Source organism: Tyto alba, unplaced genomic scaffold (assembly GCF_018691265.1).
Source record: "Tyto alba isolate M040663 unplaced genomic scaffold, T.alba_DEE_v4.0 Super-Scaffold_2, whole genome shotgun sequence".
Lineage (NCBI taxonomy): Eukaryota > Metazoa > Chordata > Aves > Strigiformes > Tytonidae > Tyto > Tyto alba.
In genome coordinates, this window is record NW_024881282.1 from 12,535,916 (window position 1) to 12,563,405 (window position 27,490).

Below are 27,490 nucleotides of genomic sequence, written 5' to 3' on the forward strand. Positions count from 1 at the left end.
TGGCATCAGTGATGCTTGTGCAAATTTACCGAAGATGATAAACAGGCCCATTGGAAAGCAGCAGTTTTCAGGCTGCAGCAAGCTTATCACTGCTGAAACTTGCAAACAGAGCAAAGGAGTGCATGAACACTGCCTGAGCAGCCCAACCTGGCCCTTCCCGCCTAGCTGGGCTGCTGGTGCCATGGCCAGCAGGTTGGGCAGAGGGGTAGCATGAGAGCGAGCTGCACTTGGGAACTTGTTAAAATCATAATAGAGGCTGAAAAAATTTTGCTACAAAGGACAGGTAGGAAGGAAAGGCTGAGATCCCTGGCTGAATCTGCAGAGCCAACAGTTACAGAAAATCAAACAAAACAAAGAATCTTTTTTTCCTCAATGTGCTGTATACAAAGGTAAACTAGAAAGCAAAGGATCTTTTTTATACATATATGCCCAGACACTTTGCAGGACAAAGAACTTTCTTTGATCGCATCTGCTGCATGTCCCCCCACCCTCTCTCTCCAGCATCTTTTCCTTATTCTGTCTTTTCTCTCAGAGTAGCCTCCAGCTAATGAGCAAGGTAAACAGCATGAAAAGCCAAACAGGCAGTCCTGTGCTCCCAAAACTAGACTCTCCAAGGAGGTGAGGTTACAAGAGCTGAAACAAAGGACTAGCATTTTCTGCCCTAGGCTGTTCGGGCAGAAAGCAGGGGCTTTTACCCTACTGTTTGACTGATCTATTGAAACGCTGCTTGTAGAGCAGCAGAGAGGCCATGACCATGGTATATTAAACAGACCAAAAGTTCAGATGGCAGTTCTGGCTGCCCATGATGGTGTCATGAGAGGTACTTAAAAGTCAGTATGAGGGTCCTCACACTGTACTTGAACTGCTGTTCAAAGGGAGGGGTGGTTCTTATCTCAGTCTCTGAAGCTAGATGGACCATGTACATGACAGAAGCATTTGGATGGAGTGAGGTTGCACAGTCAAGAGGACACCTCTATATCAAGTATCTGGTTGACCACCTGCCCCAGGTAGTGCTAATGGGAGGGGTATCACTCCCTCCTCCCCCATGTCTGAGAGGTGCAGCATCAGCCTGGATGAACCACCAGCTGGTTCTCCAGATCATACATCAGCACTTCTCAGCGGTGGGGGACAGTAAGATAAATATTACAGGAGAGCAGCAGCCACCACCTACTGCCTCTGCAGTGATGTAAGTGGATACCCAGAAAATCAGGCCCCAGTCATCAGTGCATGCATGGATTTTCTGGATGGTCTTCCAGCTGGAAGGAAGGGAACAGTTTCATTTAGCCCATGGCCACTTACCAGGATATTGGTTTGCTTGTTGCATGTTGACCACGTTCCTTCTTTGGTCTTTATAATCTGGTGGTGGTCGTGTCAAGTGTCTGTTCAGCTGATCTTGTGGAGTTATTTTCTCCTAGAGGATTAGAGTAGAAAAATATTATTTTGCTTTTCTTTATGCTTTCCTAGCTCTGTGTTTAGCCCACCTCTTTCTTTCCCCAGTATGCACAAAGCTGAAATGTTCCTTCCTTTCACTCTGTCTGGTCCACAAGAGAGGCATCTGTGAACCTGTGCCATCACCTACTGAAGTCTGTATGGAAACCTTTCTGCTGGTTCTATTGTGTTTGTGTCTATCTTAACTTTCCTTAAAACCACTGAGACTTTGAGAACATTGGCCACATCTGGACTGCAGTACAAAGTGTCTTCCGATGTCTGCACTGTCACTTCTTATGAACAATCTGTTTTTTTTTTTTTTTTTCCTCCTGCCAGGAGCACTTTAAAACACTGGGAGAAGAGCCCTTCTTGCGGTGTTTAGACATTTCTGTAATGCACTCTGGGAGTGAGGGGTATGATTAAGACTTATAAGGCTCATTTTAACATACTGCTCGACCTGAACCCTTGTGAAGAAGAAAGACAAGTTAACTGCCAAGAAATTCCTGCAATACATGTAAGAACCATAGGCAGGCTTTGTGTGTACATCTGGGTACATGATACAAAAGCAAAGGCAAGTTGATAATAACCCCACATTCTGTAGAGTGATTTTAATTTCTGTTTTATTTATTTTTAAAAAGAGCTATTTGAACAATTAACTTTTTGTTCTGCTAAAAATTCTGACAGAAAACTGTAGCATGTAAAGCTGACTTGCAACGTCAGTTTTCTTCTGCATAAATTTAAAAGTCAACAATTATTTCCCCTGTAGTACAAATGAAATCCTCAATTTCAAACTCAAGCTTTCTAATTGTATTTCTGAAATGGAAATAACTTTGCAAGCAAAAAGATATTCTCTGCAAAAAACTGAATAATTTCTGTTTTGAAAACATTCCCACAAAAACATGAATGCTTTTCCACTCCTGTGTTGTTCTTTAATTACTGAATGGGGTTCACTAAATGTGTCAGTATTTCTGAGTCTACATCTTTATAGAGAAAAGAGTTTCGGATTCAAAATGTCAGGCCAGAATGAATGGGTCTGCCCTGTAGGCTGAGAGATGAAGGTTGAGGTAAATAATCCACAGGCTTGGGGTCTGCTGTCATTGCAGTCTGGGGGAAGCAAAGCTGGTGGTGGTGTCACCTCCATCCTTCCCCAGCATCCTCCCTGCAGCCCTTCCCTAGTTGCTGCAGGGCACCATGTTTCTTTCTGCCTGCCTCAAGGACATGCCAAGCTCAGCTCCTCTTCTAGGATATCTCTCTTCTCTGTGTTTTGGCAAGCAGGACTACCAAGGAACGGTGAATATGAGGATGCAGAGGGCATGTGTTACTGCTCTGGGCAGGTGGGACTCCCCGCTGTTAAACTGGCTGTGGGTGATGGGCCACGAAGCACCTTCAGTTGACTCAGTTCATGTAATATCAATAGCAATGCCAGTTTAATGGAACTAAACTAGTGGGTTCTAGCACTTATCACAGCCAACAAGACCACAAATATTCCCCTAGCCTCATAAAATGACCAGAAACTCCCAATTGGTCTCTCAGATACCAAGGGAGGAAGAACTGGCTACAAATAACTGGAAATACAGAAAGAAAAACAGAGAAAGGAGGACTCGTATGATCCCAGCCAAGCACACAAACTTGTGTTGAACACTAAAATTGATGTACCTGGCCCTTGTTTACACAAAGGCACTTCATACCATGCTGTCCAGGTTGCAGAGCCTGGAAGTCAACTTTCTTCTGTGGTCAAAGTAGCATAGCAATGTACCTTAGCTTTTCTTGCAAAGAAAACCACTGACAAAATTCACATGCCTCAAATTAAGCATAGGCTTAGACTGTTCTCATAATGAAACCACAGTAGCTTGGATACTTGAGTTGTTTCCTATAAACTGAAGAAGGTTTCAAAAGGGCTTAGCAAAGTGCTGAAAAATATAAGGCACACTCTAGAAGGTCTAGGCATTGCCAAAATGACCTCAAAGTTTTGGGGGCTCTCTTCCTCATATCTTAGTTTTCTTTTCTATTGTTTCTATGATAATTTTTTCCATGTAAAATAAGGAATTAGAAAACTTACGGCTTCTGCCAACATCTGCTGCTGTAGAAGGAGTTGTTTTTGCTCCATCATTTGCCGTTGCAGAGCCTGTTTCTTTTCCATCAGTTGCTGATTCAACATTGATTGCTGGGATGAGTTCATGTAACCACTTCCAGTGTTTGGATTTGAGCAAGAACTGGAGCTTGGAGTGGGGCCAGCTCCCTGGCCTACCACAGAGTGTTGATCCTGAAACAGAAGAAATGGCTTGTGAAGGATGAAAATAATAACAAGCATCAAGAAAAGGAAATAATCCTTTTTATGCAATTAGCTCAAGTACAGGCCACAGCCCACAGACTCTCAGGACAAGTGACCAATACAAAGGCTTTGTCAAAGTAAGAAGGGGATTGAGTAACTTCATTGCTTATGGAAGACTGAACATGTGCCAGGTGGTTCCAGTGGAAAACCTCAATGTTGTACCAGGAGCTTGGGAAACATTAACAGAAGTAACGGAGCCGTCCTGAGGATCTTTCAGGAAACTTGCATCGGGCCGTATGGCAGTTTGTTTGACCACAAGGGAACATCCCGGCCTCTGCTGGTTCCTACCATCTGGCGAGCAGCAGCAAGAAGTTACAGAATCATTGCTAGAAGTGGCATCTATTCTTAGAAAATACAGAAGCGGTAAATTGTTACTATGCAGTGGGGCGAATGAAAGCACCTTAGCTTATCTTGCAAATAAAACCACTGACAATATTCATATGCCTCAAATTAAGCATAAGCTTAGACTGTTCATTGCTTAGATGATTACATTCATCCCATCACTTCCCTGACAAGATCAGTCCATGAAAGATTGCTGTTTGACTCCCATTAGCTGCAGGATTAAACATGCTTAGACTTTATCAACTTCCTTGGTAAAACAAATGTGTAAGACTTTGAAGAACGTTTTAGGGTCTTCCCAGTCTTTGCATTGGGGATCTAGATCCACTTCCTCTTCCCTGTGTGCAGCTTCGTGAGGAAGGGATGGCAAAAGTCTTCTCAGAAGGCAATGGGGAAGGTACATGGGGTCTCAAAACATGCACATACAGGATGAGAATGAACATGGGATAACAATATGCTGCTTGTTTTCTTCTAGCCATGGTTTCTCTTGGCAACAATATGTTTTCTGTATACTTGTTCCACCAGTGTTTGGTACATGGGCCTTTAGTAAATGTAGGAAATAGCTTTCTCAGTCCACACACAAAAATACTCAGCCTATGTTGGATCGCTTGATAGTAAGGTACTCCTTAGCCACCCAGCTACAAAGAAAATAGATTATACTTGAGAGGTCACAAAAGTAATGAGAAACATCAGTTCTCTGACTCCATTTTGTTGCAATTCACCATAGGAACCTAACCACATAATTCTGTATAACCTCATATGCAGCAGGATTTTTGCCCTGCAACATAGGAATCCCCAGCCGGAGCCCTGTTATGCAGTGGTTCTCTCAATACCGAGGTGTAGTGCCAGGGTCTGGTCTACTACCTAGGTAAAACTCTGCTCCATGGCCATTGCCTCCCATGGCATCTAGGGAAATATGGACTGAGCAACAGTGAAACAAGGACTGGCCAGGCATAGCCTACCCATGCCCGGAAGACCACGGAGCACTGATGCTCATCGCTTTGCAAACTCCAGGAAAGCTCATTTCTCTGCCTTAGTTTTTGCACCCCACCCCCCCCCAATAACACACACACACACTACAGACTAATCCAACTTATCTTTCCACCATCTGGCATGGAAGAAACACAATGCTTGTTATGGGTATTTCTATTTTAAAATAATTCTGTGGCTTTTAGATGGGGCCACATGAATGCGTAGCTAGCTAGATAAAGTATTTGATGACTGTTACTGATATAAAAACCATGACTTTCTTCTGGAGCCACCTGCAGCCCCCAAGGCAGTGTTACAAACCCACCCTTCAAAATTTATTGGGCTCTTACACAATTATATCCCGCACACTTTCTTTTAGTTCTAGAAGAAATCCAAGATTGCTCAGCACTGCCACATTTTTCAGCCCTTATGTTAGCTGCAAGATAGAAAATGCCTCCTCTCAACAGACCTTTTTGCCAAGTTGTTGCACAAACTTTTTTGTCTTTCTTAAAATATTTTGAAAAGAAAAATATGTTACAATAAATTGGCTTTGACTTCTATATTCAAATGACAACTCTAGCTTGAACCCAGCCACATGTTACATCCATTAATAGAATTCATCTGTTATGTTTTTGCACAGATAATGCAGGCTCCCCCAAATGTGCTTTCATAGTCCTGCATAAAAAAAAAAACCAACAAAGCCCAACTTTTTCTCTCCCTCATCCCCTGCCAGCCCATATGAGCTGTGGGGAGGGATTTTGTTTTAAGATAAACCGTGTAGTGTCCATTCACGATACCTATGAAAGAAAGCTCTTCTGTAATAGCAATTGGCACAAAACACCAGCTGCTTGGCAAACAGGCCCTGAGAAAACAGCATAAATCATCAACTTGAAGCCAGTTTGGGTTTTTTTGCATTTGGTCCTTTCTCTGCTGTTCATGTAATGTCCGTGTGAGCCTATGAATCTACGATGTGTTACTTTTCCTGCCTGCTGATCTTCCATCAGTAGCGGTGCAATGGGAGAAGGAAGAACAATTTCCTAATAAATCAGGGGATTAGCTGTGCAGCAGTTTGACCCTTCATGAACCAGTGGTATCAAGCCTTACTCTCACCCTGTGCTTGCATCGCTGCAAATCAGAAGGCAGAAGGCCTACACCACTGCCAGGGACGTGGGACTCTGCCCCCGCGCTTGGACAAAGCACACTTTCTGACATTCCCACCAAGGAAGGGCAGATTTCAGTTGGAGCTACCCTGCTTTCATTGAACTGTTTCATCCTGCTCTAAGCTTGGCTTTCCTGCAGCAGCTTTACTACAACTCCACACATCTAAAGCTGTTGGTGGCCTTTTGAACTTCACTCCTGGCTTCCCATGACTGCGGTTCATGCACTTTAAGTTTAGAAACCCCTGACCAGAGAAAGCCTGGGGTGGGACACGTGTGTTCTCTCACCCAGGGGTGTCCCTGCCCAGCAGGCTGCGGGGGCATCCCCGCATCCCTCCACCCGGGGACCCCCATGTGCTTGCCTGCACTGTGACACCATGTTGTTTCCCTGCATGGGGAAGGTAACCTTATTTCTACTTTGCCTTCAAGGAGGTGACGTGAGCGGGAGCACATCCCTGCAGCCAGCCAGGTGTCAGGGACGGGCTGGAAGCATCACACCTCCAACAGGTACCCATGTTTGTCTGGGTTTGCCCCCAACTCCTGCTCTACTTGCTGGCTCCACTCATGAATGCCACATCCCTCCAGCCCTGCAGATGAGCTGCAGCCCTTGCAGGGCCGTACCCGGTGCCAGCTGGGGCAGGGGCAGCAGCCCAGGGCTGAAGCTAGTGTTCACCAAGCATCACAAACCCCTGTCTGCTCTGATGGTGCCGAAACACCGGCACAGCTATGCTCTAGGTGCAAAGCAGGCACATTGCACCCTGTTCTCTGATGTTATAGTGAGATACAAAAACTTTTAGAAGCAGAAAGAGAGGCAGAGTCGGTGACAGCTCCTCAGACCTGGTAGCACAACGGGGGTTTTGTTCATAAGCATCACAAAGAACATTATACTCAAATGTTTAAATTAGCAGTAAATCAAAACATTTAAGACTGAGTTTGCCTTTCACTATCCCTGCTGCATCTGACTTGTTCATAAAAATAGGGAGTTTTTTGACTTCTAACACATATGGACTTTCTGAAATAGACTTTTCATTTTTGTTCTTTTTTGCTCTTTCTTTTTTGCCCTTCTGTTCCCTTTTACCTTCCCTTCTCCCTTCCCTTTTCCCTTCCCTTCTCCCTTCCCTTCCCTTCTCCCTTCCCTTCCCTTCTCCCTTCTCCCTTCTCCCTTCCCCCTTCCCCCTTCCCCCTTCCCTTCCCTTCCCTTCCCTTCCCTTCCCTTCCCTTCCCTTCCCTTCCCTTCCCTTCCCTTCCCTTCCCTTCCCTTCCCTTCCCTTCCCTTCCCTTCCCTTCCCTTCCCTTCCCTTCCCTTCCCTTCCCTTCCCTTCCCTTCCCTTCCCTTCCCTTCCCTTCCCTTCCCTTCCCTTCCCTTCCCTTCCCTTCCCTTCCCTTCCCTTCCCTTCCCTTCCCTTCCCTTCCCTTCCCTTCCCTTCCCTTCCCTTCCCCTCCCTTCCCCTTCCCCTCCCCTCCCCTCCATTCCTGTGACTTTGGGTCTGGCTGAATATCAACTCTCTTGCCCCAATGCTTCCACTGCAGATTGCCTCACCCCGCTCTTCTCCTCACCACACAGTACAAGCCTGGCCAGCCTCTGTCCTGCCTGTGGCCTACAGGGTCTGGCAGCTCCCACCAGTGAGCCCCAGCCCAGCACCTCCTGGGCTCATGCAGCCCTTCACTGTGGGCTCTCTCCCATGCCTGGACCCCTCATGCTGCTGCTTAAACCTCTGACACCAAATGCAGCTCTCCAGGCTGAGCCCATGGCAGGGAGCTGCGGGCAACGCTGGGCATCCCTGCATCCCTCTCTCCACAGTCCCACAGCACTGCAGGCTCCTTCCACGCTGCTCTGACCGGGCTCCTCATGGAGGAGGGATGAAAAGGTGGATGAAAGGCTCCAAAGAAATCCACAGAAATGCAAGACATTACTGCATTTACCAGGGAAAGGAGGAGATTTTCCTGATCACTGATTTTATATTGAGCTGAAGAGAGGGATCTCTGCAAAGCAGAGAGCTGGCAGGGCCCTGTGCCATGGGACAAAGTGCACCTTTCTCCTTTCCTCTCCCTTTCTCTCCAAAGCTTGTCAGGAGGCCCTGAAAGTCTTTTACAAGCTTGTGCTTCTGCATTCCTAGTTCAGAAGCAGTTTAGGGACATGTGGTTGGAAAAGAATGTGCAAACCTTTCACCTCTTTCTCCTGGTAATGCCTTGAATCGATGAATATTTTTGGTAGGATAGAAGGGAAACAATGGTCAATTTTTTATTAAACCACAATGCCTGCAGAGGCTGTTTGCTTCCCAGCCAGGAGTGCTGGCATCTGTATCACAAGATGGGCTTCTGCTTCTTGCAGATTTTTCCTCAAAAGGATGGGGTGAATTTTCCCACCTTAGTGTTCCTCTGTGGGGCAGATCATTCTGTGCCCCGTGTCAGGTTGAGAGTAACACTGCCGATTTTCGCTCTCCTTTTGCATTAGTTCTGTCTTAAAGAAACAAAGAATTAAAAGAAAAAAGGAAAAGGCTTCACATCCATTCACGGCGTCCCGTTCAGCAATGGATGCCTGCCTTACCAAAAGCTGCTTCCAGGGGAAGATCTGTGCAAAGTTCTGTTCATCTGGTGACCAAACCTATGCATGATGTTCCCACTCGTAAGCAGTTTGTTTCAGTTGCGTTAATTGGCATCACAGGCTACTTAGGGTGAGGATGATGGAGGTTAAGGCAATTCTGTGGATTTCTTCTGGGACCACTGGCTGTCCTGACCCTGTGATCTTCTCAAGGGCATCATGCTTTGGCTGTGAACCACCCTGGACACTGAGCACTTGGAGGAAGAGGCAAATGAGCGAGAGGAAGAGGAGAAAGAGAAGGTCTCCAAGGAATGGCTCAATGAAGTCCTGCAACCCTGCTTCAGGGTGGTGCAAGGCTGGTAGCAAAGCCCAGACCGCCCATGACCCCCTGGTGTGAACCTCCACCACCTCAGCTGGCGTGCTCCTTGCCACAGCCAGGAACAGATCCTCCAGCAGCCCCCAGGGCCAAGCAGCGGACAGCACCAGGCTTACTTAGAACAGCCAATCCCACCCATGCAACTTTAGGAAGCCAAGCACAGGGTGCTCTGTTAAACAGCCAGTCCTAGCACTCGCCAGGCCCCTTCTGGGCCACTTATTTTCTGCTACAATTAATGCAAGCAGAAACACCCCTCTCTGCTAAATGTTGGGGCTTCTATGGACATCTGAACTCCAGGCACTGCCTGCTTGTGTCCTTGCCTCAGACAAGAAAACAAAGCTACAGCAGGACCATGGCAGAGTGCCTGTCAAGTAAGAACTCTTTTAGCTATATTGAAAAAGCTAAACAGTTTTCTTATTTTTAGGAATAATTCCCACTCTTGACTGGAGTATAGAGGGCTGCTTTCTGTGCCAGTGTACACTGCGAGAGCCCCATGCAGCTCCTGAGGTTACACTGATTTGCAACAGCTGAGGATCTGATCTACGTATCAAGGCTGGAAATAACACAGTCTGGGCAGAAACACAGCCAGACTGATTCTCCCTTGCCTTATTGCTTGTTCAGCCCAATGGGGGTGGAAAACACCATCTTCCTGAGCACCTCAAACTCACTCAACCTTTTTTCATATCTGGACCACACAGCATAAAACTGAGTCTCCTCTAAGTTTAGGTCTCTAACTAAAAACTTAGAGCAGATTCTCTCTGAACTGCCTGCTGGAGCTCTCCTTTCATTATACAGAGAGATGGGGCTGTATAATTAGGCTCTAGATGCCTAATTTAGACAACTAAATTAGGAGCTTGAATTAGATGATATGAACATTCCCTTACACTCCACATTTTAGATGCTTCTAGTCAGACTTGAGTAGGATGCCTGGAAGAGTGAGTGTGAACACTCCTCGATCTGCCAAGCACTAGTGGATCACTTTCTAAGGGTGTTGTATAGAATGACCTAAAAGCCTCTCATGTTAATCATGCAGAAGATACTGTTATAGGTTGAATTTCTCCTAACACTCTGCCAGAGTGTAGTTTTATGAATTCCAGCAAGATCGCTTTCATATGTATAAAGAGAATTTGGAAAACCTGAATATTGCAAGATCCCAAGACCTGGTTTTGCTGTGTCTAATATCCAAAGATACAGCTGGGTGAAGACTGAAAAATATTTCTCTTCGGTGATTTTGTGTATTGTTTATAAGAAGTTGTCTCAGTCACAGGGGACCATCTTCTGTGTTTTTCTCCTGTGAACATCTGAACTCTTAGGACAAAAATTTTAGGGCCAACCGTGTTTCCAAGGCACCTACACAAGAAATCATGGACACTAGCATTTGCAATTTCATAAGCCCAGGCTGTCTGCCAGAAATACTTGTGCCTCCATCCAACCAGTGAAAAGAAGCAAATGCTGTGTCACTCCTCCAACAAACCAAGTGATGGAGCTCAAAGAGGAAATGCAGACATGTCCCTTATGATACTATGAAGCTGGAAATGATCATGACAGTAGAGAGCACACACCTGACTTCTACAGCCTCATGGGTGTGAGCCATCCATTGGAGCAATAAGTTTTGGTATCAAGTGATGCAGCAAATACCAAACATGCAGAGGGATAATTATTTCAGCACACTCAACTGCTGCAGCTCTCACTGGGAGAGCCAGGGAAACCAGGCTTTTTAAAGGGGCAGTTTTTTGAACACACTGAAATTTAAATGGACCCCAGAACTATTTTCAGAAATAGGTAATTCTCCTGCTACTCAGTGTTGCAAAAGTTTATGCATAAAAAGAGTGAAAAAGGACACTCCACAATCTCCTACATAAAAATAGGTGATCAGATACCTCAATGGAGCCAATCCTCACTACTGGTGAGAAACCACAAGCAAGAGATTTTGACAGATAGTTAATTGTGCAGTTCTTAATAGAAACATTTCATAGCACTTTGCCTTTTCAGCACCAACAAGGAAGCTGCTCACTCCTGAGATCTTTGTGAACTGATTTTCGGCTGTTAGTGATTTGTTTGTAGCCTTGCCATGATCTCTTGCTGGAAAGCTGCACAGATTTATAGCCACTAGCAGGCACTCTTACAACAATGTTCCCACCCCAACTCCTTAAACTTGGCCAAAGTGGGAGCTGCATCTTGCAGGGTCCGAGGCTCAGGTTCAGCACTTGCACAATCACACAGCAACAGACCCAGGAACAGTGCCTCATTACGAGCCTTGCCCGACAATCAAGTCTTTAACGAGAACAAAGGTTGACAGTGATTAATCATTAAGACATTTCTTGTTCCTTGCTGCACGTGTTGGAGGCAGCCTCCTGCCGAGGCAGTCTGGCAGATTTCCTGTCTGTGCTATACCAGGGCCCGTGTCCGGACACACAGACGTCTTTTCCCAAAGCCAAGTGCACAGATGAATGTCTTGTCTCCATTTCTGAGCTGAGCACGGCAAATTCGGAATGCGTGTGCATTCTGCAAAAATAATAAACCCTCAGCTGTACATCTGATTGCTGTATATTCAGGCGAAACGACCTAAAGGGGATTTGTTCATGTCAGAAATTTTCCCAGAGACTTCAAGGATGGATTATTAGTATTTTACCAAGTGCACTGTGATGAACTTTTAATGTGATCTTTTGGCATAATGTATATATGAAAGTCTCCATTTTAGAAATACTTTGTTTATTTGTAATGAAAATAACATGCACGTGTTGAAAGGTCAACAGAGGAGGTTATTGTGAAATGTCTGCATCAGAACAGGAATGTTGGCTCCATCGAAGTCGATGGCAAAACTCCAGCTGACTTCAACGGGGTTAGAATTTCCTCCCAGGTCTCCATCCACCCACAGGGGCACAGTGGCACTCTTGGCTCGGAGCGACCTCAGCTTACAACTTCTGGACAAGATGCTTACCTGGTTCAGAAGGATGCCAGCAAAGAGCCTCCAATAATGTACCTGGGCAAAGACTATCCTGAGGTCTATGTGGAGCTCTGGTTTTAAATGCCTCATGTCCTCTAACTTATTGCAATACGTATGCCAATAAGCATGAATGAGGAAGACTACTATCAGGTTTTTTACAAGATCAGACACATAATGGTTTGTTCTACTTTAGTGTTATCATTTGCAATGTCTGTAATATGCAATATCCACATTGCAGCAAGCCAAGCCCTTTAGTTTAGCATCACACAATTGCAGGAAACCAAATTAGAGAGGTTTAAGAAACTGCCACTCCTCTAGGTAGAAGAGCTGGTGTGAGTGGACCTGTTTTGCCTAGTACTTCAGGACAAGTTATGTGCATACTCACAGGCTCTGTGCTTCTGCTAAGGAGTAGTAATTTCCAGCTGAGGCAGTGAAAACTTCCTAAACTGATTGAATTAAACACTTGTGATTATCTGTCTGCATCTGTAGTGTGGGCATATATTATCTGTGTATATGTATACCTTATTCATCTGAATGTTCTTGTCTTGCTGCCATATGTCTATTATCTTTCCCCAGAATTACCTAGCCTGAGGTTGATACAGAGTGTGGAAAATTTCAGCCCACTTAGAAAAATTATAAGCAATCAAAGCCAGGGTCTTGTAAGAGGCAGCAGGTAAATTCAGTAACAGGTGGCGCTCTTATACATACATGCTTATATTTAAATGTCCAGTTTACAGAGCAACACTAAAAATGACACTCCTTACGAAGTCTTACATATAACAGGCTTACATATAACATGTGTCTTTTTTGGCATGTCATCCTCATGCCTCATCCTCATGTTTCCCCCCCTGCAGCGACTCTGACGGTTCCACTAAGCCAAGGACATATGGGCACCATACAGGGGAGTGTGGTCCAGAGAACCCTGAGCTTGTGGAGACCCAGGCTGCTAAGATCCCATGGAGCAGTGCCAATTGAAGTAGCTAAGTGTGGAACATTTATTCTCAAAGGCCACTATTTGTTCTCAAAGATAAACCATGCTAAGGGACATTGAGCTGAAGGAACATTTAGCTCAGGAGGACGCAGCCATCTTCCAGACGTGAACCTGCCCGGTGCTACTGTGAGATCAGGTCAACTCTTGGTGCCGCATTTGCAAAACTATTATTTTCTAACAGATTTAATGGAAATAAAATAAAGCAGTCTGTGCCTTTTCTTCTTCATCATAAACACTAATGCAAAAATCTATAGGAAATTACTGTAATATTTTTATCCTCTTGATTTCCAGGCTATTCTCTAATTTCCTCAGCTTTTCCCACTGGCATTTATCTAGGTTTTCTTTGCAGCTTCCATATGCCTCCTCATATAGGGTTCACCCTCTGTATTAATTGTCTGTAGTTTAAACACATTTGTGTCACTTCTAAATAACAACCGCAAAAAAAAAAAAAAAAAAGATGATGACATAATGTGAAATTTTCCTCAAGCAACAAAACAAAGCAAAGCAAACACCATAAAATGCCAGCTTTTCTGCGGGGGGGTAAGAGGGAGCAGGCAACCTGAACAAAATATTTAATGAAGAAAGGAAAAATAATTAAACACAAAGAACAACAACAACAACAGAAAAACCACATCACTGGGACCAAACACTTGAATACAAATGGGCACAACATGGGTGACATGACTGTCAGAGACACAAATTAAGATCAAAGCCCTCCTGCTGAGAATACACAGCAAGAACATGAGTATCCTTAAACCCAAGCCTCCTGGGATCCGATTTCTAAACCAACAGCTCTGAATTCAGATGGGAAACAATGCCAAATACTGAAAAGCAAATGTGAAGAATGGCTCTGACCTGTGTCTCATGGGCTGATTAAAGCCCCTGGTGGGACACATGGTGGAACTGGATCTCTTTGTTCCAAGTTACCTGTCCAATGGCTGATGCTAACCAAAATCAGCAGCTCGGGCTAGGGGCCAAGTGTCACTGAGCACAGAAGCAGGGGAGGACAACAAATTGTTTCCCCACTGTGACAGCCCACAGCACTGATGAGAGTGCACAACGCAGGGTTCAATGGAGCAGATAAGACTGTCCATCTACTCAGTTTTAAATGAGTCCCTAGCACGCAACCCCAACTGCGGTCTTTCCTCTTGTTGCCGAAGGGCCTTCTCCTTCCTTTATAACAATCACTGCCTTTGTTATAAAACAACTTAATTTGATGGGTGTTAATTTGCAGGAATTGACATAAACCTTAGGCTTCTGCCATCCTCTCTTGCTCTCTTGATGTGTGTGATTAAATGATGCCAGTGGCCACAGCTGCCTGAGGGTTTGACAGATCTACCTATCCTTCATCTGTTTGTGCCAACAGCAGTTTCATTAAAATGTGAAAACACCAGGTTTCCTAAAGAGCACTCTTGGGATTTGCTTCATTTTTCACTGTGAACTCAAGATGTAGGAAGCAATGTAGTTTTATAGGGTATCCTAGCAGCTCTGAATACTTCTTCTCTGGGCCAGGTGAAGAGTAAAGTCAGGACCCTGAATTTGGGAAAAGCAAACGCCCAGCTGTACAAGAAGTTAGTCAATAGGACCCCCTGCAAAACTGCCCTCAAGGACAAGGGAGCCGAATAGAGCTGGCAGATCTTTAAGGACACTTTCCATAGAGTACAAGAGTTCTCGATCCACAGGTGTAAGAAATCAGGAAAGGAAGGCAAGAGAACAGCATGGATCAAGACCTGCTGGTCAAACTAAAGGGCAAGAAGGAAATGCACAGGCAGTGGAAGCAGGGACAGGTATCTTAGGAGGAGTACAGGGATGCTGCCTGGTTGTGTAGGGATGGGGTCAAGGAAAAGGCACGGCTGGAGCTGAACTTGGCAAGGGATGCAAAGAATAATAAGAAAGGCTTCTATTGGTATATCAGCCAGAAAAGGAAGGTCAAAGAAAGTGTACCTAATGAACATAACTGTCAAACTGGTAACAATGGACAAAGAGAAAGCTGAGGTACTCAACAACTTTTTTGCCTCAGTCTTCACTGTCAACCTCTCTTCCCGCACCGCTTGAGCGGATGGACCACAAAACAGGGACTGGGGAGCAAAGTCCCTCCCACTGTAAGAGAAGTTCAGGTTCATGACCACCTGAGGAACCTTAACATACATAAGTCTATGAGACTTGATGAGATACATCCCAGAGTCCTGAGGGAATTCGCTGATGTAGTTGCCAAACCAGTCTCCATGATATTTGAGAAGTCATGGCAGTCAGGTGAAGTCCCTGGTGATGGGAAAAAGGAAAACACTGCACCCATTTTTAAAAATGGTAGAAAGGAGGACTCTGAGAATGACCGACCTGTCAGCCTCACCTCTGTGCCTGGGAAGGTCATGGAACAGATCTTCCTAGAAGCTATGCTAAGGTACATGGAGGACAGGGAGGTGATTCAAGGCAGCCAGCAAGGCTTTACCAAGGGCAAGTCCTGCCTGACCAACCTAGTGGCCTTCTGTGATGGAGTCACTACATCAGTGGACAAGGCAAGACCTACCAATGTCATCTATTTGGACTTCTGTAAGGCCTTTGATATGGTCCCCCACAACATCCTTCTCTCTAAATTGGAAAGATATGGATTTGATGGAGGGACTGTTTGGTGAATGAGGAATTGGTTGGATGGTCACATCCAGAGGGTAGTGATCAATGGCTCAATGTCCAGATGAAGGCTGGTAAAAGGTGGTGTCCCTCAGGGGTCTGTATTGGGACCAGTACTGTTTAGTATCTTCATCAATGACATAGATTGAGTGCACCCTCAGCGAGTTTGCAGACAACATCAAGATGAATGGTGCAGCTGACACTCCTGAGGGATGGGATGCCATCCAGAGGGACCTGGACAAGCTTGAGAAGTGGGCCTATGTGAACGTCATGAGGTTCAACAAGGCCAAGTGCAAGGTCCTGCACCTGGGCTGAGGCAATCCCAAGCACAAACACAGGCTGGGTGATGAGCAGATTGAGAGAAGCCCTGCGGAGAAGGACTTGGGGGTAGTAGTGGATGAAAAGCTGGACGTGAGCCAACAATGTGTGCTTGAAGCCCAAAAAGCCAACTGTATCCTGGGCTGCGTCAAAAGAAGCATGGCCAGAAGGTTGAGGGAGGTGATTCTACCCCTCCACTCTGCTCTTGTGAGACCCCACCTGGCGTTTTGTGTCCAGCTCTGGAGTCCTCAGTACAGAAAAGACATGGACCTGTTGGAGCAGGTCCAGAGGAGGGCCACAAAAATTATCAGAGGACTGGAACACCTCTCTTATGAAGAAAGGCTGAGAGAGTTGGAGTTGTTCAGCCTGCATAACAGAAAGTTCCAGGGAGACCTTACTGCAGCCTTTGAGTACTTCAAGCAGGCTTGTAAGAAAGATGGGGACAAACTTTTTAGTAGGGCCTGTTGCAATAGAGCGAGGGTAACGGTTTTAAACTAAAAGAAGGTAGAGTCACGCTAGATATAAGGAAGAAATTTTTTACGATGAGGGTGGTGAAACACTGGCACAGGTTGCCCAGAGAGGTGGTGGATGCCCCATCCCTGGAAACATTCAAGACCAGGTTGTATGGGGCACTGAGCAACCTGATCCAGTGGAAGGTGTCCCTGCTCATTGCAGGGGGGTTGGACTAGGTAACCATTAAAGGTCCCTTCCAATACAAACTATTCTGTGAGTCTATGGTTCTTCTCTGAGGGATAACAGGGTTAGACAGAACTCACCCACTTCTGCTTTCTGCCCTGTAGAGTTTATCTCTTTTTCTGGTCAGGATTCCCATCATGGGAGTTTATCTACTGCCTCACTGCCCCTCTGGTAGCATCACTGGACATGGCAATGCTGCATGGTGTTTACTTTTTTTATCTGTCTTCAGAAAAAAATGTTAATCATAGGTGACAGAGGGCCACTACCAGTGTATAATGGCACAGGCCCTTCAAGGAGACCCTGGCATCTCACCAAGCTCAAAGAAAGGTGCAACAGTAGTTGGATGCAGTGAGTTATCTCCAACCTTTAGAAAGCTGTAATGGAACCAGTGCAGAGGTCAGAATAGCTTGATCCACCAGGGACTAGTCCTGCCTTGGACAGCATGCCTATGAGGAATTATCTGATGAAAGGCCTCCTTAAATCAGATGAAGTAAAAAAGAATTATACTTCTGGAATTTGTTTAAGCTATTTACTGCTCAAATCTTGCAGCGTGGGAAAGAATAACAGACTATCCAAGGCCTGCCATATTCCAGATATCAGATAACGTGCAACTCCGGAGAATGGGAAGGTTGGTGCCAACAAAAACCTTCTTGGACTTCTGCTCATTTTGCATTATTATTGTGCAAAAGCAGTGAAAACTTGTTTTGCATCCTTGTTTTTAAACAGACCTACTCACATATGAAAAAGAAGAGGTGGAAAAGGTATCACTGTTCTGTTTTCTTTCTCTGAGCAAGGGGAAGCACAAATGTAAATGCAATTGCCTGTGTCTACAAATCATCCTCAACTTATGCTGTGGTGTTTCCCACATTTGGGAAATAGCAAAGGTCAGGACCCCACAGTGCAAGGACTAGGGGTCTCTGTTGGCCTGTTACACTCATGCTGTCTCCCCTGCTAGACAAGCCTTGGGCTTTGCTGTGGAGGACACAGTGTTGTCTTCTGGCAAGGCCTTTGAAGAGGCACCAGGGAGATTCAAGTTCTGTCCCCATCTTTGCATGGAGGTGGAACTTGGTCCATGGCTTGAAGAGTGAGCTGATCCCTCTCTTTTCTTTCATCCTGTTGTCTAGCATGACTTCTCAATTAAGTTACCACAAGCCTAGTGAGCACATCATGCCCATGGCAGGGGGGTTGGAACTAAGTGATCTTTAAGGTTTCTTCCAACCCAAACAATTCTATGATTCTATGATTATTTTGGATTTTAGATATTCTAAACCTGCATATTTGCTCCACTGAAAAAATATCTTGTTCTGTGACATCCTTTTCCCTGTCCTAAATAGCAAAAGTTGGATTCAGTCTTGGGCAATAGAGAGCATATGCCTCCTTTAACTTCAAAATAAGGTTTAAATGGGATTTACTTGGCTCACTGGTTTGTACTATCTTGCAGAGAAATAAGTTTTACCCAAAGGCTGCTTTGCAGGCTGCTCCTGCAAGAAACCTTCCCTCTGGGTCACATAAAAGTTTCTGGAAAGTTTTTTAAATGTTACAGGCAGGAGAAGCCTACCAGGCTGGAGACTGTGTGGGTTCAAACAACAGAAGGAGACTCTGACACAGAAGAATTAATCTGCATTTTTAATTAGGGGAAGGGCAAAAATCTTGTGATGTGGATTCAGAATATTTAGAACATCATGATAAAAGTCTGGGTAACAAGGAGTTCTGATGTGACATTTGTGGGGTTTGATACCAAAACTCTTGATAAATTGTACTAAAGTTACTAGGAGTCTTGATAACACACCTCTAAAATACTGCATTCCTCTCGTTATTACAAATATAGAAGGGATTTGATGGGGAATAATGTGAGTCTTAACCAGTGGCACAAAGTACCTCAAATGTGTGTTGAAATATGTATGATTATGTAAATTAGATCACCTGGGATGTGTACAGATAGAAAGGGCAGGTTTACGAAGTAGTTGCTTGGCATGGTAAAGAGCTCTTTCCAAGTTCATCTTGTTCTCCAGACCAAAGAGGTGTCAAATTCAGGGAATATCCCCTTACTAGCAAAGTCTTGCTCTGTAAAAATGCTTCCTTGATTTTAATAATAAGAATGTTAGTTGTGCTTCTTGATTTCTGCTATCCTTCTCTGTAATAATTTTTGTGTGACTAATCAGCGTTGAATCTAATGAAAATAAAGTGTTAATTAAGCTTTATCTAATCTCAATCTAATCTGACAGAAGCAGCCCACATCTGCTCCTCTGCTCTGCTCTCCTATTTGGACCACCCACTATACATGGATAATTAGGTGTCGCAACTACCATGGCATCTGAATTCAGGAGAGTGATGAGTGATTCAGACAACCATCTTAATAGCCAGACTCACAAGTCCCCACCTTCCCAGACATGCAGTGGGCAGGAGTTACCATATTGTCCCATCTAGGAGCCAGAAACAGATTTGTTTCATGTCACTAGAAAGTTAGATATCTAATCCAGTCACCCAGGATCTCCCTGTCATTCATGGAATGAAGGCAACTCATTGCCTCCAGAGGGTTACTGGTCACGTCTGGCCTCTGAAACTGATGGGGTGAATCTGGAGGTGTCTCAGTTCTTCTGCTGAGTGGAGGAGCATGGGGGGCTAACTTGGACATGACACTATATGTTGAAATGCGACAATTCTCACCTGATGGTAAGAAATCTGAATAAGAAACTGCATGGGCACCAAGTCTGTAGTAAAAGATTTAGGAGCCAAATTCAAATGCATTGGAAAGATCCCACTGGGATTTGGACCAGTCTCTGTCATAAAGACAAGTTCTTATCTGCTGTGACATGCTCGAGGGGAAGCAGCCCAAAGGATGCACAAAAATACTGCACATCTCATCGCATAAAGAAGGAAAGCAAATTAAATGTAGAGAAGAGTCACTTTGTGGCAGTACCCTTGCATGCATTATCCTTACTTGCAAAGCTTCTTTGTCATACTATTCCTTCATTCTAGCCTTCATAGAAAAAGATAGTATAATGTAATGCCACTGATTAGAAAAAGGCTGTTTTTTCCTTAAAAAAAAAAAAAATTAAAATAGCACTTTGTTATCATGCTTCCATGTGTATCAAAGTTAGCAATCAAGACCATGAACCAACAGGATGTTTATGTTTTTTAATTTCCTCAGCCTGATTATCAGTGGGACATGACTGTAATCCAAAGAGCTCTTCATAATTACACTTAAAATATTGGTTTTCACAGTTCTGGGTATTTTCAGTGTGTTCACATAAGGACATTTCTCATATTTGCAGTAAAGTCCTTTTTCCCAGATATGAGAATGAACTGAAGTTTATTCTGTTTGGGATGGTCTGGTTGAAAGCCAGTTAGACTTTGGAAGTGAGGAAAATTAGTGTCTTGGTCAATCTGGGCCGAAATATCAACCTTTTCTGCCTCTGATTCCTAGAAGGCCTGTACAGTCAACATCATTACCAGACAGGAGGGCTGAATGGTATTATTATTTTGAGTCATCAACATACAATTTTCAATTCTTTCTGCTTTTGAAAACATTAATTTTTTAATTGGACAACAAACGTGTCATTAATAGCTTCGCATGACCTGCAGAAACTCAGGTCCTGGCAACAAATTTGGGGAATTTGGGGACCCAACCTCCTGCAGAGCTCAAGCTGTGGAAGCATGGCTGGAGGGAAGTGTTTCTTTGTGCACAATATAGAGATTTCCAGGTTTCAGTGGCTGTTGGGGCAGGATACATTTGATCTGGAAGGGCAGACACACAGTCGGAAGTAGCCAGGTGGCATTTTGAATGAGAGGAAGGGTACACTAGAAAACTCATTTTACACCAAAAGGCATGGAGGGGAATGCTTGCAATAAAATATTGTTCAGGTGTGGACCTTAGTAGTAATTTACATGCCTTTAGAAATTAAACTGAATGTGTTCTTTGTTCATTACTCCTGTCTTTAATGAGCTTCTGTTTTGTGGCCTGTCTGCTCGTAGCTGGTGCTGTTAGTAAGTGAGGGACATGAAGAACGATGTGCAGAGAACTCCAGATCCAAACACCATCACAGAGAGATGCGTTTGATTCTGGCCTGCACCTCACAGGCTCTTCTGGGGGAATTATTCTGACTAATGCTCATCTTGTACATACAGTCATTTTCCAAGGATAAGGGATGATCTAATGTATTTTCCTCCCTTGCTCAAATCAGACTTCTCTATTCTTTGTCCACACACACTGCATGACCTGATTTTCCTCCCTGAGATAAGTCTTCCTAAGCTGCTAAAAGCTGGTCTGAAAAGCCAGCTCAGAGGTCAAGTGAGCAGGATTTATGATTTCACTGGATATCTTTAAGGAGAAAATAAAAGCTTTGGGTTATGCTGCTAGTCTGCCAGCATTAGACATAAGCTGGGTCCGATGAGATTTTGCAGTGTTCAGACCACCAGTGGAAAGCACATCTACCTTGAGATACCAGCAGTCCCCTAGCCAGGGCAGCTATGAGTTTAGATAAATAAAAACAAATGAAAAGGAAAAAATATTAAAAATTTCCCAAGGGCCAGGCTGACACCTTACAATCTGGTGTAAGTAAAGGTCTCAAGAGTCACCATGACTTTGCCTTTTCTTTGCTCCATGAGCTCTGACAGAGAGAAATTCTCTGCTGAAATTAGGGGCAGAACTCCCACCAACTTAAGCGGGGCCAGGGCTCCCCATGTTTGCACAGCTCCACATGCAGAAGGATCCCTAGCCTCGGCAAGGAGCAGATGTTTAAAGGCATGACATACCGAAAATATGTGGTATAAATGGCACAATGGTTTTATACATAAGCAGACAGCAGCTGATATATTCCTTCTTAACAAAGAAGGACAGCCCCCTTTACGGCCGAGACCTATCAGCATCTTTGATATCATTGTTCTTGGGGGAACTGCTGAATAAAGACTCTCTGTCTTTTTGAGCATAATTACAACTGATTTTTTTTTTTCCTGATAAAGAACGTAGCCACTGAGCCATAATGACATTATTTGATGACTTAAACTCATCCTCTAATCCATCCAAAATGGTATAAATTATTGAATAAGTCACTCAACCCTATAAAAGCATTTTAAAAACATTTTGTTCTGCTTGATAACGATCAGACAGAATGTAGCAAGAGTTACAGTAAATTAGACTCATGCTCCAAGCTGGCTGCCACTCAATATACTCATAGCTAAATTCTCACCTACTGAGTAAGACACTCTGCCATGGATAAATTAAGACATAGTCAGTTCTAAAGTGTGTTGGCAAGGACCTTTAGTTCCTTCCCATTTTTAACAGAGCACATCCATGTGATTTCTGGAGGTACCATCAAAGAGCAGTACAATGTTGTGCCTTGGACAGATGCTGTGGTACCCTTGAGCAAGCTCAGAAACAAGGAAAATTAGTTTGGGTAAAGCTAATGTTTCCAGCACACCATTTCCAGCATGTAGATTAGCTTCTCAGACACTCCCAATTTCCCTGCTGCCAGCCTCAAGCAGTGGCACAAGTTAACCCTAAGGTGCCATACTTCACCCTGAGGTGAACCTTCCTGCCTAGGAAACCATGTCCACCAGCATCAGAGCCACTCCTGTACTGTTCTTGTCCTGTGAGGAAACAGATCCACCCCAAATCCAAGACCAGCATAAATGCTAGATGCACCCTGTCTCATCCCATCACTTCCCACCTCTTACATGGCAATGGTGATGCCCCAGTAAGGCGAGTCCTTGCAATGATGTGATACTGGGGTGGTAAAGTGGGATCCTCATCTGAACTGAGGTCCCACAGAAAAATTAAGATCACTTATCATTGGTGATAAAATAGCAACCACTATAGATAAGATACCTGAAATACTCAGCTGAGAACACAGTTTGACAGCACTAGTAATCATACAAAATTTGTTATTTTTATTAGTAGTATCAGTGTGACAGAACAACTGTTCACGATGCTCCTTAACAAAGGGCATGTTAACTGCTTGAGTGCTACCAGCGACGACGACAGATAATGTATACCAATAATTACAATACTGCTATAATTTCTGCAATTCTCTGAATTGATGATAGGTAGATGACAACTTTATAAAGCTGAAATGCCATCACTAAGCATCACTATGTGACTCCCTTTACTACTGCCTCGTAGGGTTGCTACAACCCTCAGACTCAAGGCACAGTCATGGACTAGCAGATACTTCTGAATCGGATCCATTCTGAGGAATTTGACCTGTCTTAACAGAACACTGCCTAGGTTTGTTCCTGTGCTAGAATGGAGAGCCAGTGTGCTTGGGAGCCAAGCCATAATACTAATTCTGTCCAGTTGCCAATGTATTCTGGGAAATTTCTTCCCACGAGCTAAACTTCAGCTTGTTTCTCTTTGTTGTAACTGATGCCTCAGCAGAAACCCTAGCCTGACCTTCTCTGCTGCCCCTAATACTGTGCAAAAATCAGTGATACATCTACAATACATCAAGATCCAATACAAGTTTCCCATGTGAGTTATAATTGGTTGTAACAGATTTCTCCTGTCCCAGATTCTATTCCATTCCATTCCATTCCATTCTATTCTATTCTATTCTATTCTATTCTATTCTATTCTATTCTATTCTATTCTATTCTATTCTATTCTATTCTATTCTATTCTATTCTATTCTATTCTATTCTATTCTATTCTATTCTATTCTATTCTATTCTATTCTATTCTATTCTATTCTATTCTATTCTATTCTATTCTATTCTATTCTATTCTATTCTATTCTATTCTATTCTATTCTATTCTATTCTATTCTATTCTATTCTGCAACACAAGCAAACAGCTCCAGTTACCTGGAGTATACCTGGAATACAGGTAACAGAGTACAAAGTGCACCAAGAGAATGCTTCTCTCCTTCATATACCTTTTCCTTATCCATAACTGTATGCCTCTGTCAGGCTCTCCCAGATTTCTGGTGTTCAGGCTGAAGAGTACTGGACTATTTAATCTGTTTCCATCTGGAGGTCATTCATACCTCTTGATCATCTTTGCTGCCTTTTTCTGATTCTCCTCTAGGGAGAATGGAACTGTAATGCAGCAGTGAAAGTGTGGATGAATCATGTGTTGAAACACTGGGATAATGATGTTTTGTAGTCTGCTTTCTATTCCCTTTTTAATACTTTGTACCTGCTATTTGCCTTTCTGATAACTGTTGATCCTGGTATTTTCAGAGAACTACTCATAACTCAATATAGCTCTCCTGCGCAGTGGCAGTTAGGTCAGAGCTCATGATTTTGTATGCATGTACAGGATTGTTTCTTTTAACCATGTCTGTACTTGGCTGTGTTTTCTGTAACCAACCATCAGGCCACTTCCAAAACCCAAGATAAAACCCAAGGATCCCAATATCCTACCTTCTGGCACTTAGAGGTGCTAAAACAATCCTACACGTCAGCTAAAGCTTCTTGAGTCTGTTCTAAACTATGCCAGCTAGAACGATCCTGCAGGGACTACTGTCTCTGGCCAAGACCCTCCTTGTGTGACCTTGGCCTTGGTCCCTGTGCCTATATAGCAGTGGAAAGTATAAATCTGGTTACGTTTTGGCTACTTGGGGATGTCTGTACCTGAAAAATCTCAGTTGTCCTTTGAGGACAAATTTCCATAGCTTTCATATCATTGGAGCAACACATTGAATAATTTCTATACTCATCTTCTACCTTGGAAGTCAACATGTGAGGTGTTGACACAGTGGACAGAAACCCAATGTTCATATCTTGGAGAGAAATAAAGCTACTACATTCAGATTATTACCTTATGATTTGGATTATTACCTTAAGGTTGTTTACTATCACAGGCATGTTTTAAGAATTGAGAAAAATATAAGCATCATCAAGAAATTCCTGTCATCATGACCTCTCCTGTAATCTTCTGGGGACCAAACCATGCATACAACTGGTATCTCTGCAGGGAAGATATGGACTGGAGACTGAATCAGGGTCACTTCCATAAGCTCTGAAAACATAAAGACTGATAAGCTCTTTTTTTCTGCCTAGATATGTCAGGCTAGAGCATCATTACATTAAGAAGAAGAAATGAAGAAACAAAGTACTGATTTGTAGGAGATATGGAAAGATTTGGAAGACAAGCTTTTGTCTCCTGGAGAAATAATCTTTCGAAGAAAGCATTTAGTGACAGTCATACCAGGAGAGACTTCCTGATTTTCTTTCTAAGACCTCCTTGAGCTTTTCCTCAGAAGACAGAGTTCCATATTTCAATGTCATCACAAGACCAAACAGCATGTCTTACCCGACGCCAAGGTCAAACTGACAAACGCTTATGTCCTAGAGATGCCCAACATAGAAGTCTGCATGACCATTGGGCCTTTCTACTCATTGCCAGACAGCTCATTCCGAAAGATTTGCCAAATGGCTCTCACAAATTCTGTAACCAGCAATGGGAGCCATCAGAACTATACTTTTCCTCTTCCATGGCTTTTCCTGGATTTGTGTTGTCCCTGGCTGATGATTTGACTTGGCAAGGAACAAACTTTCTTTTCATTCCTTCTCTGATCTTTTGAGATTCCCATCAGTAATGCTGAGAGAGTGAAGCGTGAATCATATGGAGCAGGGATGGAAAACTGGCTGAATGTCCTCTGGAGAAGATAGAAGACATCTGACCGGTTGTGCTCATCACTGCTTTCCACCTCCCACCTGACATCCTCTCCCTGATTCTCTCTTGCTCTACTCTGTTGAGTTTTGAACATTTTTCACATTTAGATGGGAGAGGATTTGTCTGGTGGGGTATTTCCTGAAAACTGGCCTTTGCTAAAGTCCTCTGTGTAACAGCAGCACTCCCTCCCTTTTGTACTGACTCAGATGAGTAGGCCCAATGACTCAGTGGTTTGGAGAGCTTAAATATCAAGGGACTATTGACAATAGCCTTCCCTAGCTTGAGTAAGGATTACAAATCTCAGTGCTTTGAGATTGAAACACTCCCTCAGCACCCTCCCAGCTCTTTAAGTTGTTTGTACCCTCACTCTTCTGTATTGCAAAGGCATAATCAGGTGGTATGCTGATGAGAAATTTAAAAGAAAACTTCCTTCTTTCCTGTGACTGCTTAGGTGTCACACTGCAATCTTCAGGGCACAGAGTCAGCATAAAGAGGTCAGCATTATCCCACAGTTTCTGATCTCACAAGACCCAGAAGTGTTCTAGCATTTTCTCAAACTGCACCATCCCCATCTCTTTTCTTCAAGAAAAGGGAATATAAGCACCTAAGATTGTTGCCATATTTCTACTAAAATGCAAAGGATTCAATTGCCAGAAAGCCTCTGGACTAACTGGCAACGGAAGTTTGAAAGCTGCAGATGAGAGCAGCATGCCCTTGTATCCATGCCAGGTCCTGCCTCCTGTCCACAACAACAAATGCACCTGGCAGCATTAAGTTGTACTAGCATAGAGTAAGCAGCAGAAAAACAGACATTTCTAGGAGCTGGAACAGTCTGAAAGGCACATAATGGGAGATGAGAGACTGAGCAAAAAGAGAGAGGTTGCTAAATGGGTGAGAGCAAAATAAAATTGTAAAGAATTATTACTGATTTGCTTGAATGTCCCTTTCCATATACACATAGGAAGCACCCAGAACCAGTGACCTGCTATCCACATAAATATGTGTTTACATGTTTGCTTTGAAATCAATTAACAATATGAAGTAGAGGGGATGAAAACATTCACAAATAATCATACTCTTAAAAGATTACATTAAGCGTTTATACACTGTTGATACATTCAGGCAGGAAGATTATTTAAACTGAATGCGATTTTTACATATGTAAGTAATTTTATTTGTGCACATTTTTGTTCTACTTTCTCTAGAAGGGAAAATGTGATGTACTGTGAGTGCCTAAAAACTTCATCTTGACATTTATCTCATTTGTCGAAAACAGATCCCTCTGAATTGATTTAATAAAACCTTCAAGTGCCAAGTATCCTGCTTGGAGCAATTGTTTTAAACAGTGAATGAAGGTATTTCAGTACCCTTCCCCCTTTTTTGTTCCAACTCCACAAAACCACCATGTTTTTTACTCCTGAATGTTCACTCTTTTCATTATTTGTTAAAAATTTTCAAGCTTGACACTGAGATCGTGGCTACTTTTTTTCGTCCTAAATCCTGTCAATTCCTTCTCCTGCCAAATCAATAAGCAACCAAATGAAGATGGGAAAGAATTAATACCAAACTTTGTTGGTGGTACTTAGCTTTTTGGCGGTGTGTGTGTTCAAACACATTAAAAGTAAACAAAACATTCGCTTGTACATGTTTGCAAAAAGCTATCAAGTTTTATGACAATAAGAAGGCAGCTGCTTAACTACTCCCTTGGTGTTCCAGATGGGATTTCAGAGCTCTAGGACTGACTCACATGTCATTTGGCACATTTTGCAGGGGACAGCATACCTTATTTTTCAGTAGGAGAGAGAAGAAGCATTGCAGCACTGCAAACAGCAACGTTGCTCATGGGCTCTGAGTACATGTAGAATTCTTCAAACAGTATGATTCACAACTTCCCTTATTCCCCTGCCTACTATTATTATTGGAGTTGTTATTAGTATTGTACTAGTTTAATTTAATTACATTGGGTGTATTATTGCATTCTGACAAAGAAGTCCTCTGGTGTTATTGTCTTCTATGGTGTTAAAATCTTGGGACAAGCACAAATAAAACTTTTCAGATATAAAAACTAAAGTTAGGAAGCTTGGAGAGCTTTGAATTTCAGTAGTAGTTAAATCTCAAAAGAGACAAGTTTGTCGTCCCTCCTCTTCCCA

At 43.5% G+C, this 27,490-nt stretch overlaps 1 protein-coding gene across 1 annotated transcript in view; it reads right to left on the reverse strand.

The window, feature by feature from the left end:
• The window catches only part of MAML2 (mastermind like transcriptional coactivator 2), a 218,847-nt gene that overhangs the window by 8,964 nt on the left and 182,393 nt on the right, over positions 1–27,490 (reverse strand). Inside the window, exons 3-4 of the mRNA XM_042792595.1 lie at positions 3,488–3,691; positions 1,300–1,411 (exon numbers count right to left, since the gene is read on the reverse strand). Coding sequence (XP_042648529.1) covers positions 1,300–1,411; positions 3,488–3,691 — 316 coding nt within the window. The remainder of the gene's footprint in view (positions 1–1,299; positions 1,412–3,487; positions 3,692–27,490) is intronic.